This window comes from Taudactylus pleione, unplaced genomic scaffold, assembly GCF_031769625.1.
Source record: "Taudactylus pleione unplaced genomic scaffold, aTauple2 ptg000154l, whole genome shotgun sequence".
NCBI classification, from domain to species: Eukaryota; Metazoa; Chordata; class Amphibia; order Anura; family Myobatrachidae; genus Taudactylus; species Taudactylus pleione.
Window position 1 is genome coordinate 11,173,451 of NW_028284556.1, and position 13,721 is coordinate 11,187,171.

Below are 13,721 nucleotides of genomic sequence, written 5' to 3' on the forward strand. Positions count from 1 at the left end.
CCGATCACCATCGGATGAATAAACGCCATGTCCATGCGCACGGCATCTATTCACCATGAGAGAAGAGCTTTGGGGGAAGCCCAGCACCTCCGTAAGTGCTGGGCACGCCCCCAAGTGTGTCAGATTGGAGGAGTGTCACAAGGAAACACCCCCTCCCTGGCCGGCCACAACCCCTTTTCAGAAGCGCATCCCCATGCTCTGCCCGCAGTCTAGCGGGAACACTAGTTAAGTAGCATTTCGCATGCAGATACACCCTCAGTTGCACACAAAATATAGACATACAGCATATAATTTGAATAAGCAGAAACTGCTTGAGTGTTCTATCTGCTTCCCTTTGCGAATAAGACGCGTATGAAGATAGTCATGAAAAGACGCTCAGTGCAGCAGAGTCAAGCCATGGTGCGACTAGAAGAGCTGTTTAACGCGCAAGAAAGTAAAATGTATGTCTATCTATCTGGAACTAAGGGCCGTATTCAATTAGGTGCGAAAAGCTGAGATCCGCGAAAAATTATCACGGTTTGCGACTTTTCACCAGTCTGAAAGTTTCCTCCATATTCAATTCCAAACACTTTTCGCGTACGCAAAAACGCAATGCAGTGTAATAGGCAAAAAAGATTCGCCTCTGAATAGTAGGTGGAAAAAAGTGCAGAATTGCGTTTTTGGGGTGCAAAGGTGCGGAAACCACCTGTGCACCTTTGGGACAGCCCCCCAAAGGAAAACTGCGTAAAAAAAATCCTACAAAAAATTGAGGAACATCCCAAAAAATGACTTTGAAAATGGGGATGAAAAAGTACAAAGTCAGGGTACAAACTTAAAAACTAGCGAATTTGACTTTTTTTTTGGGGGGGGGGTCTGCAAGTATGGGGGAGGTGATTTTTTTTGATTGCAGGTGCTTGCTGAAGGTGCGTTTTTTTAAAACATCACTTTAGCGACTTTAAACCATGCTTGCACCCATTTTCATGTACCCCAAATTTGACAGGACTAAATTTCACTAAAAAAACCTACTAAATGCTATTCTTAACCACTTGTGCAAAGACGCTAATTAGAGGCAATTGACAGCATTTAAGTACCCCAAATAGCTTCAGCAGGGCTATTCGGGGGACATCTATATTGATCCCCAATGTTAGTACATCTTTTGGGCTGATTTCCCCAATTCTGGCAGCACTTTTCGCCTGTCTGCGTTTCGTCGGGACGCGTTTTCACATCCTTTGGAATTGAGTATGGCGAAAAAAAGCGGGGGCGCGAGCGAAAACTTTCCGCGGACAAAACACGAAGTCGGCGAAAAGTACAGCATGCGAAAAAGTATCGTGGGTGCGAAACTAATTGAATACGGCCCTAAATTGGCTTTGTTCCAGTTGTCATCTACATTCCATCGGTGCACATTGTGGTAATAAATTTGTTAGATGAGGGTCCCACTAGTTTTACTTTGTGAGTTTATCCACGTGTGTATATATTTAGAAGAGCTGCCCTGGCTTTAGCTTAGTTTATTGTGAATAAAGTTCTTTTGGTTTTCCTTCTCCTTCCCCAGTGGCACAGATCGTTTTCAGGGTGCTCATAGAGTGCTTACTCTGCCCAGATTAGTCAGGTTTTGAATGTATCTATTATGTGCCCATTTTTGTTTTAATTTCAAATGTTTTATTGTTCTTTGCAGGAAGTAGTCTCTCTCAACACCAAAGTGGATGCTTACATTTTTAATTTCCATTATTATTGGCAGTGAGAAAGTCTATGCAGACCTTGCATGCTCTGCAGAATTGGATTAATTTGTTAGAGAATGTCTGTAACTTCCTTTCTTATCACTTACACGTCATGCCTTTGAGAGGCAGCTCCTACGTTTTTCTGGCAAGAGGAGCTTTCCGATTAGTGGCCTGGCTTGTACCTGTTCTATTCAGCACATGAGCAAAGCATCTGGCAGGACCCGTGACCCCACTAAAACAGCAACAGCTTCTAGGGACTAAATTGGCTGCAGCCCCTAGAAGCCAGATGGGGCTCACAGCAAGGCAGTACAGTGGCTTCCTATTGGAAGCTCTCTCTCGTGCGCACGCGCTCTCTCTCCCCTAATCGTGGACCTGAAAACACCTCCCCTGTGCCTGCCTGTCTGGCTGTGATTAGCAGTTTTAAGGCTTCTAATAGGAAGCCACTGTCTGCCAGTGCCAGGGAACACTCACTAGAACTGGTGGATTTTACTGGGGATTGGGGGGGAGGGGTCACTAAAGCACAGCAGCCCCTAGGTAATATCTGCGACTGGTACTCTTGTATGAAACACTAGCTTTGATGGATACTCTTTAATAGACAGTGTTTGCATTACAATCTAGATTTTTTTCAGAGAATCCTCAATTAGCCAATTTTAATTGTGTTGTAATGTTAAATGTATAAAGCTGTCCATATATTGCATGATCATGTAGGAAACCAGCTGAAAGTGACAGAGGAGTAGACGACTGCCCAATAGTTGGTGCGTCTCCATACATTACACGATGTATAGAGACTCCATTCACAGCCTGAAGTTAACTGAACAACAGGTGGATCAGACAGGTTTTGAAAACTGAACGATCCAGACCGGTCTTCAGGCTATGAGCGATCATCATTCACACCTTCAGGGCCAGATTAACAATGGGTCAGATGGAGCTACAGCTCCAGGCCTCCACATAAAAATAGGCCCATTATCATGACAACATGATGTTGACTGGCCATCTGCTCTCCACACGGTCAGCCATAAATCATAAGTCATAAAATTGTATTTTTATTTATCTCACAAAATGAAGCATTTTTTTTCTTTTACATATTTAAGGAGACATTGGGGCTGAGAGTATAGGTGATGTACACACCCACATGACACTGGCCACATCCTCACAGCACTGGTCACACCTCCTCTGCTTCTCATAATAGGCCCTTGATCATTTTCAGCTCCAGGCCCATGTGGCCCTCAATCCGGCCCTGAGCACCATACACTGAACAATAATTGTTCAAACCAGTGGTTTGGTCAGCTGGCTTGCAGTGCTGTGTATTGCCAGTTTTAGTGATTTGACTGGAGGAGGTGGTCACTTTTGCATTTGTCGTTTTCAAGTAATAGATTTCTAATGCAATACATTTTCCAGCTAAGAACCGAATAGATTTTTGCCTGGTTGAGCTCTGTGCAGTTTTTGATTCATAGATCTATACAACGAGGTGTGGACATAATTTAATTTGTCATCACTTGTTTCTGCAAAAGGGTTTGAATAGATGCTGTATATGGGGAAGAATAGAACTATGCAAAATTAAGATAACTAAGTGTTAGAGGCTCCTGCTCATGAGTTGCATAGGAGAGGAACAGGCAGCATGGGAGAAATCTTCAATGTGGGAGTAGTAGGAAGTAATCCGCATACAGACGAAGGTGACAATTGGAGGAAGAGCTGAAAGGGGAAGAGGGAGTGTGGGCTGAAATGGATAAGAGATGGAGGAGTGATTAAGAGCTTTGAATATGAGAGTCAGGATCTTAAACTGGATTCAGTTGATTCAGAAGCTGTTGAATTAGAGAGGTCTAATCAGAGCAATGAGATAGGAAGACGAGTTAAACAGCAGCAAGGATGAGCAGAGAGTAAGAGGTTGCAGTAATCAAGGCGTAAGATGACAAAGGCATGAAAAAGAGATTTTATGGCTTCCAGGGTGAGAAAGTGTCTGACTCTGGAGATATTGCAGAGGTGAAGGCAGCAGGATTACGAGATAGCATGAATGCTGAGGGTGAAGGGAAAGGATGACACCTAGGCAGTGAACTTGATGGTACAGGAGAGAGGATAGTATTGGCAATATAAAGGGACTCTGGAAGGTGGTGGTGGGGGGTAATACACATAGGGGGAGATGTACTAACCGACAAAGTGGCATCAGTGCGGGATCTCACAAGTATCTTGAGATCCCGCGTGCAGCCCTGGAGCCAGCCGCAGCAGTGACGGCGCTGTCCCTGCTGTGGGGATAGGGCGTCGCCAGGCTGCAGCTGTCGATAGCGATAGCTGCAGCTGTTGGAACAGTCTGTCGAACTGACCATTCATACATAGCCCTGCCGATCGGCGCGCCGATAATGACAAGGGCGCATAGCATCCCTTTCATATACCGCCCAAATCCACAATTATACATGAGGGAGAAGTGGTTTCAGCACACATAATGTGTGCTGATGCCGCTATGGAAGTTCATACATCTATCCCATTGAGTTTAAGAAACAGCTGGCACATGCAGTAGGTGATAAAAGAGACAATTACAGATGTAAGAGACGATGCAGAGGGTGAGGTTAGAGTAGGAAGCTGATGAGTTTACCAATGGAGGTGGTGTAGAGAGTAAAGAGGAGGGGAATGAGGACAAAACTTTGGGGGACTCCAGCAGGAAGAGAGGGAATTGAGTAGTTGTTGGAGACAGTGAGAGAATGGTTAGAAAAATAGGAGAACAGACATGAGAGGACTTGGAATAAATTCCGGTTGCTATTGAGTATACTTCATAAGTGATTGATGAAGATATTCTGTACTACAGAGTAGTTACAAACATGGCTAAAAGAGCTAATGCCCTGCTCTAACCTTAAGAAAGCTCTCTTCTGGTAACCATATCTGATTAAGATCACCTTACCGCCTACTTTTGAAAATAGTTTCAGGGAGATTATAGTTGGTAGTAAAATGTGCCGCACGGGTGTATCTAGCTCCGCCTTTGATCATATCACTCAGAGGCGAGTCCTGTAGTGGAAGGTGGAAACTAAAGTACGTAGTGCAGCATTCATTTGTGCCAGAGGGGGCTTGTGTATGGGTGCCAGGCAACTTTTTTTTTTTTGTCAGTGATCAAACTACAATACACAGGCTACTCTTCAAATATGGTACTACCGAGACATTTCATCTAACCCATTTCCTCACAGACCAAGGAAATAATTCACTTAATGCAACACTAATCACCCACTGTGCAGCCATTTAACATGAGGTACATCAAATACACATTAGAGCTTTCTGGTAGAGTGCAGGAAGTCTATTTTCAAGAAGGATTAGAAATAAGACAATGAACTACTAGTCCCAGAAAGCCCTGCCAGTCACCAAATACTTGCCGTGGGCTCTTAATGGTATCAAGAATTGCATAACCACTAGATGCCTGCTCCTCTGTGTGCATTACAGTCACTCTGCTGCATGCAATAAGGTGAGTGATTGACAGCTATTGCAAGATGTTATGCAGCAGGCCTCTTCTGAGTATGAGAGAGCTGAGTAGCCAGAGATCACTGCATGCAGCCAGTTTCTTACTATACCTTAGAATCCAGGAGGAGTTGCAGTATGTGTCCAGGATCCCCACCTGGGCTGTCGTTTGGGGAAAACAGTGGAGTATCGGGTCGCGCCCGGCCTCGATCTCCTCTGCTAATTGGCTGGGGTTTGCGGCTGTGTTGGAGCAGTGCTGAGTTAGATTGCGCCCAGGCGTGACCACCTCTGCTCACAGGGCTGGTATTGGTTGCTGTCGGCTCCTGTCTCAGTTGCTTCCTGTTCAGGTGGTGCGGTGACGGGGGAGGGTGAGGGAAGCAGCCGACTCTGGTTAGGAGCTTGCTTACGGTTGATGTTAGTGTCAGCTTCTTGGAGTAATGTGACGTTCTTTCGTCCAGGCCTCGCCCCCATAATATCACATCACATGCACATACGCAGTCTCGATTCCTGACGGGTCAGTGGGCTATCCGGGAGTTTTGTTGAAGTTTCTGGGGGCAGCGGGAGACTCCACAGCAAACCGCCCGTGAGTCTCCCGAAGGATGCGGGAGGGTAGGCAGCTATGCCTTACTGTTCTCACGCAGGCTATGGTTATTAGAGAGACAGATAAAAAGACATATGGGTACATTTACTAAAGCTTCTAAAAAGGAAACGTGGTGATGTTACTCATAGCATCCAATCAGATTCTAGCTAGCATTTCTCTGTTGCATCCTAGTAAAATGATAGACAGGCTCTAATTGGTTCTTATGGGCAACACCACAGTTTCAATTTTGAGAAGCTTTAGTAAATCTACTCCATAGACTCCTTAGGTTTTTAGACGTGCTGCCTTCCAATGCAGATGTATGCTGCTGTAAAATGTGACTGGCTGGAAATCTGTTTATTTTCTATGGCTGGGTTAGGCAATATGTGGCACTAAAGCTGCTGTGTGACTACATGTCCCAGCATGTTCCTCCCAATAAGAACATTCTTTTGCATATTACGGAGGGAACGAATTGAAGTTTCCACATCTGTAATTCTCCTGAGGTTTTTTTTGTTTTCCAGAAAGTATGTTTTCAAAAATATCACTGGAATTATTTTTCTAGTAATACTGTTACTTATGAATTAAAATAAAGGACTTTATTTTTTTCTCTATGTTAAGCCTTTTTTAAAATGTTTGTACATGTATTTGACAAAAATGGAAATGCCTATTATATGGAGAGGAAAGGCTTATGCGTCATTTAAGCAACTGTCTATGTCTTTTCCTATAAAGCTTAAGTTTACAAGTAGAGATATCTTAAGCTGGGAACACACTATGCAATTCTCGGCCTGACATGGCTATGTCTCATGATATCATCAGATAGGGCCAATAATTGTGTAGCGCAGTGGATCCCAAACTTTTTAGAATAACGGTGCCGTAGAGAAATTCAGAAAAAATTAAAAGCACAGCAATGTGTCATTGAGGCAACCAATGTTTGGAGCTCTTCCTTCTTTTTTTTTGTGGTGCCATGAGACAATTCTAGCCTCAATTAATTGTCTTTTATTGGATGGACACCTCAGATGTACCAGTTTTTTCAAACCGAACCACAAATGTTCTATGGGGTTCAGGTCTGGGCTGTTTCCTGTCCATCCCAGCACCTGTATGTCATTCTCCGTGAACCCCTTTTTGCATGTCTGTGCAGTGTGGCAGGGAGCTGAATCCTGCTGGAAAAAAAATGGGGCATTATCTGGAATAAGATCCCTGTTAGAAGGTAGAAGTTTTGGTTGTAGGATGGTGTCAATGTACTTTCTGCTGTTCAGTGTGCCAACTATGACATAAAGGTGGCCTACAGCATCTGCTGTCATACATACCCAGATCATAACACTTGTAGGATTCTTTGTTGTTGCTTGAATATAATCTGGATGTACCTCTTCCCCGATGCGACGTCTCACACATTTTCTCCCATCACTGCCAAATATCGATATCTTAGTTTCGTCACTCCTTATCACTTGTTTCCACCGACTTTCTGTCCATGCAATGTGTTCTTTTGCCCGTTGTATTTGTTTCTGCTGCTGCCTTTTTAATCAGCAATGGCTCTTTTCGGGGAATCCTACCTTTTAGGTCAACCTCCGTTAGTCTTCTCCGTTCCGTTCTTGCACTGACAAAAACACCAGTTGCACTCAGTTTACTGCTAATGGCCGCAGATGACATCCATCTGTCCCTGACGCAAATTTGTTTTATTCTCTTATCATCAACAGCTGTTGTGCACTTTTTTCGGCCATTTCCTTCTTTGTTTTGTATAGATTGTGTTTCCTGATAGCGTAAACAAAACTTTCGTACTCCTAATGTCACATTCTCACCAATTTGTCCCACAATTGCTGCATACAAAAGACCATTTTCACTTAACACCACAATCCTGGATCACGTCGCTGTGCTGCGGTCTTGAAAAATAAAGGATACCCAACGAAATACTGATAGGACAGTAACATCATAAGTACACAGGGATTTTCACCCTAAGTGTTGTTTTCACGGCATAACTTCCCTTGTAATGCAAATATTTGACCTCTGTTTATTGTGTTGAATTCAGTATTAAATTTCCTTTCATTTGATATATGAATCATTGCACTGCGTGAAGTGAAACAGTTTTTATAAGCATTCAAAGTTGATAAACATTCAAATTTCAAAATGTGTCCGCAATTTTGGCCACCAATGTATGTGGTGGTTGACAGGGCTGCGCTTAGTTTTGTATGCATATTTTTGATTGGCAGTCAATAGCATTAGTCTTGCCTATCAAACTGTGTAAAAATAATTTTATTTGGTACTGGACCACAAACCCAAGGCACCCCTGCAAGTTCCCTGAGGCACCCGGTTTCAGAACCACTGGTGTAGTGTGTATGCAGCACCAGGGGCTAAATATTAAGATAAAACCTGTCTGCTCAGCTCACGATATAGCGTGTACGGCCTAAGCTGTGTCGGTCCCATCGTTTTGGGATCTGTCAGAAAGTGCAGTGTGTATGGACCTCGGACCGATGTCTACTAATTAAGTAGCATTCCCCTATGGAGAAAAGATTATTTTGAATCGAAAGGTTCATTTGGAACGAAACAATTATTGGGTAGTGTGTACAGTGTATATCATCCATTTTCAGGATCGTTTTGGCCTGTCTGAATCGTTTGTCATTAGCATCAATGGGCAAAATGTTGTCATATGTACCCAGCTTTACTTTTTGTCTTGGTTATTTATTTGCTTGTTCCCAAGTGTAGAGGACTGCAAGAATGCTATTGCTGTTTAAATTATGATAGCAATAACTGGGATGATTCAATTCTGACGTGGAAATTTAGCGACACTTTGCCCTGCAGTAATGCCCGAGTTTAGCCGCATTAAGCTGTGCCAGGCACAATGCAGCTGTCAGGTCACGACTAGCCTCAAAGCCCTACTTAGCTCAAATTTATACTCACACCTCAGGAGTGCAAGCAGTATTCCGAAATAAGTGCAGCCTCGGGAATAGTTGCGGTAGCCTTATTCCCACATATGAATTGAATCGCCCCTAATGATGGTGCTTTGTTGTCTATCACAGCATTTCCCAAACTGTGTTATTAGGCTGGCCACTTAGTGCTTTAGCCATAGGTACAGAGGGCCTGATTCAGACCCGGTCACAAGCGCTGAGCGCTCGCAACCGGGTCGATGGTGGCCCACAGCGCATGCGCACGACGGAGCCGGCTCCTTCATGCGCGAGACCCGGCTAACAACGGGCACTCCGTCGCTCCGGGTCTCGCATCAAAGGGGGCGAGCTGTCGATATTGAGTGACAGCTCGCCCCCTTTGGTGGGCGGGCCGGGGGGGTGTGCCCAATTGGAGGTGTTCCCATGAGAACGCCTGCCGTTTGGGGGTGGCCCCACTGACATCACAAGTGATGTCAGTGGAGAACTTCCGGCTCTGTTAGAGCCGATAGCTCTCTGGGGCTTGCAATGATCGAGACCTTACCACAAGGGTCTCGTCGCAAGCCTGATGGTCACGATGGTCTTGACCATCGTGACCATCATCATGGCCGCTCGCTATAGCTGCGGGTGGTCACCCACAGCTATGCGAGCAGCCGACAGGCCGCTCCAAAAATAAAAAAGCCCGGCCCTGATTCAGAGCGAGCGGCTCTGAATCAAGCACAGAGTGTGGCCATTTACACAAAGTGGACTGTAAGCTCCATTTTCCTCCTCCTCCTTCTGCATGCTTCTTCCTCCAGGTCTCCACAGAGTCAGAAAGAGTCCCGGCAGTTGGGCGGAACTAGTGGCAGTGTAGCTGGTGTATTGCACCTGGGCCCGCAGCCGGTGGCTTTATAATGAGTCAGACTGACTGAACCAAAATACTTGAGGGTGGTTTTACCAAAACACAAGGGTCCACGCACATCTCTAAACTGCTTGGTTCTGGTTTGGGGTAATTATCAGTCCCTCCTGCTGCAGAATTCAACCTAACAGTTCTTGGAGGAGGAGCTAAGTTCTCCTCTTTGCACTTTTGTAACAGACTCATGTACCCCTGAATGTTAGTCACACTGCATTCTTGGGTGTGTTTCACACCTTGTTCCATTTAATCCCTGAGGGGTCTGTGCTAGGATGATGATGATGCCACTATAACCATAGATCATGCGTTCTATGAGCACGACACTGAATTCCATATGTTGTTTTTTCTCACTCACCAGATTGTATGCCAATGAGGCCTTTATGGGGATATTTTGGAACCATTCTGAGAGAGTATATTTGATCAGCATTTACCTGGCTTCAGTTGAGTGACTTTGGAAGAAAGGTGCTGCATTCCACCTGTACAATTCCAGACATTGGTAGTATACTCTATTCTACAGTGCATACAGGCATGCTAGCTGCATTTAGTGGCCCAATGCACTATTGTATCACATTATATTGGTACTTAAATTTTTTGGTCCACTTTTTTTTTTTCCAAAAAATTTTATTGTGAAAAACACCAAAAGTGTCAGTGATACATAATTCAATATGCAATATAAATGTTACAATGCATGGCATTTAATAAACACTCAAACAGTTGATAGTCTCGTAACGAGAAAAATAGCAAAACTTACATATATATGAACAATAGTGACCATCTATCAATGGCCATAAAGGATAGAATGCAAACAATGTAAATGGTGAATTAATACAGTAAGTTAGCACAGAGTAACAATTGATATAATCGTAACCAAATTGTTACCTATGTAAAAAGTAGAGAACCAATATAAAGAAAAGACGTGGGGGGAGCCGCACAGGACAACAGGTCCCAACCTCCAGAATTTACCTCAAATGGGAAGAAAAAGTCAATGTATCTGCTACGTACTAAATGGAAGATCTCCCAAAAGTCGCCATTGCTCATACCACATGGTATTTATCAAAGCATCCTCGATTCTGTGTTGAAGTTCCCCAGGCAAAGTGGAGCTGTAGCTCATCCATGTATCAAAAAATCGGGAGATCAAACGCTCCTTATTCAACGAGGTTTGAAAATATGGAATCATTTTATTTTGAAACATCCGCAACGAAGGAGGAGAATTTGAATGTCTTCTTCTTTTAGTGTTGTATAGTAGTAGGTATGATAGTTTGCTCTATCGATTTGTTATTTAAAGTTTATATCGGTGCATATGTGTTGTGTGAGGAAAATGTCAATATTAAGTGCCTATATTTGGCTATTTAAGATGATGATAGGTGTATAGAGCAGTATTGCCACTGCTGCCAATGTACTTCTTGCCATTAGAAACTTGCCATGCTTTTAGCCTAAAATGAACTGGTAAAAGCTGATAGATTTGCTTTTAACACCTGATGACTTTGACTAACGAGAGGGGGGTTGTTTGGGTTTTACATCTAGTAAGGGACAGTGACTGTTTTCCTGCAGTTGCTGTGCTGTTTGCTTGTGACCTTTTCAGTGGAGGAATAGTTTGACCACATTTTGAGTAATTTATGAAGCTCTACTTCCTCAGTACTTCCTGGCAGTTGGTTCCAGTTCATGTACATTCTGTTGGCTGTCGGTTTGGCCCCCAGTGGGGGCGTATATGGGGCAGGAAAAGTACGCAGGTGCAGACGCAGGGGTACAAATCACAAATATTTTCCTTTCATGTTTTTAAGTGGACCTGTCATACAGTATATGAGGGAGGGGATCAATTCAACAAATATTGAAATAGTGTAAAAAGAAATATAGACTCTAGGACTGTGCTTGAGGAGATAATGGTGATAACATACATCCCTTTATTTTCAGTTCACGCAAAACACAATTGTCTGTTCCTGTTTTCCCACCTATTGCTGTTATTCCTCATTTACTTATTTTAGGTTGGTTTTCCATCATAAAATAGAACTATATATTTTAAATGTTAGAGGAAAAAATAAGCACTGTGTTTCTTTTAGATTTTTTATGCAGTACAGGAACAAGATTTGATCAACTAACAAAAAAACTTGGCAAATACAACACATACATTTGCATTAAATTCTAGTCAAGTTGTAGTTACAGAAAGGGCTGTCAGAACTTTTTACTTTTAGCACTGAGATGTAGCCCATGTAAAGTATCTAAGTTCCAGATGTGTCCTCATACATCTAGCATTTTTACACCATACGGCGCAAGACACCAGGTGCAACTGAGAGCCACCGACAGGAGTAATGTATTGTATTCTTTAAATTTTGCGCCTTATTCGTGCAACGAAACACCACTCACAGTGTACTAGAGACACGGGGTTGTGATGTTTACTGCTCCGGAATTGATTTTACACATGTACAAAGTCGCAGATGAAGCACAACTGGACTCGAAGCGAGGAAAAGCGGTGGCCACGCGATTCGAAGTCCATCTTACACAGTTTCAAACTTATTTGCTTATGGATGTACAAATGTCGCACAGGAAATTGATCAGTGCAAGCTAGCAATGTCTTCTTGTCACTCCCAGTTGTTTTATTTACGCAAATAAGTTGCACATTTTGAGCGATAAAAACACGCTGCCGAGTCGCGTGGGACCTGGTTCCCCAAGACGGTGGCTGTTTGGCGCGATTTGTGCAACATTGCATGAGGCACATCTGTATATGTAACACATTTTTGGGAGGGTGTCATAATAGCGACGTAATCGGAAGTTGAGCATTACAGTAAACTGGTGATCATCCAGGTATCTTGTCATATTTAAAGAGCTCTGCAAGAATTCTGCAAATAGCTTTCTCCTAACCGATAGAGCCATGACAATAATGAATAGAATAGTCCTCCGACATCAGCAACGAAGGTGTCTTTAGGCATAAAGGTTAACATATACACTATGATGATAAAACAACATTGGCCATGGAAGTTAGGACACTTTCTATACATAAAGAATAGTGTTGATTTGTAATTGCACTGAACCTTCTTGGTGTTACAGGATGCCAGGGCAACATTTACAGTAGAAGACTAAGGGCAAAATTTACTAAGTGGCGCTTTGGCGGTGGTTTCTAAATGACACAAAAACCGCTGCCTAGTAATTTTATCCATAGTCCTGTTCTATTTTATTCTAAAATGTGTTTTGATGGCGGTTTTGCAGTGGTTTTGGCCTTAGTAAATCTGCGGATAGCAAAACCGCCACCAAACCGCTGGGGTTTAGAATCCGCCACTTGATAACTTTTAACCTAAGAATCCTATTGTCTCATGTTTTTAAAGACCTGTGCATACTCTTTGAAACCTAGTAATATTATGTTACCTGTATCCACAAGAAAAGTTATATATTCAGGTATGTATTTGTATTTAGTGTTGGGAATTTAACACATGGCTACTTGTTTCTTATCTGTTGTAGGCCGCTTATATGCTATGCAAACTGGAATGAAGATTGATAGTAAAAGTCCAGAGTGCCGCAAATTTCTGTCAAAACTCATGGATCAGTTGGAATCTGTAAGTACACATAAAAATTTTGACTTTTAAATAAACTTTGCTTTGTACATTTTTCCCTCTCAATGAAAAAGGAGTTGTTTAACTTGCTGGCAATGTACAGTATATCTGTTCCCCCCTGTGACATCCACTTCACTTATATTATTTTCAGTCATCGCTGCTGGAGTTGTCACCAGGTGCTAGACTCCCTAGTGCATGATAAAAACACACAATCCAATCCTGCTGCTTGGCCAAAGTGGCACATAGGATCAGTTTCACAATGGCGGCTATTTTGGAAAAGTGGTGAATATTGTGGTCAGGAGAGGACGGCACATACTCTATCAGTCAGACGCATTCTGGATTTGCAAACATATCCAAAATGGTATCTGGTCGTTTTCATTCTCAATCATGTTTACTGTTCTGGGACTGATATTAGGCTAATTTGCTGACATGTGTTTGATTATCACACTAGCACACAAAGACTTTCAATAGGTGTGTTTGACGAAACTAATGGAACACAACCTGGTTGAATACTAATTCCCCTTATAACTCCAGAAAAGACACCTTTACTATATTTAGATAATAGACTATGTAGAATAATACAGAGATGATTAGTGTGCCTGTACTGAACATTTGTGGTGTCATCTACTTGTTATTTACATATATATTACAAGCCAAGTGTCTCTAATTTTATTCGTATTATGATAGAGATGATTGAAAAGAGGTCCA

The 13,721-nt window shown here is 42.9% G+C and overlaps 1 protein-coding gene across 1 annotated transcript in view; it reads left to right on the plus strand.

Moving 5' to 3' along the window:
- Positions 1–13,721, plus strand: part of VTA1 (vesicle trafficking 1) — a 246,678-nt gene that overhangs the window by 71,617 nt on the left and 161,340 nt on the right. Inside the window, exon 2 of the mRNA XM_088474374.1 lies at positions 12,922–13,016. Coding sequence (XP_088330500.1) covers positions 12,922–13,016 — 95 coding nt within the window. The remainder of the gene's footprint in view (positions 1–12,921; positions 13,017–13,721) is intronic.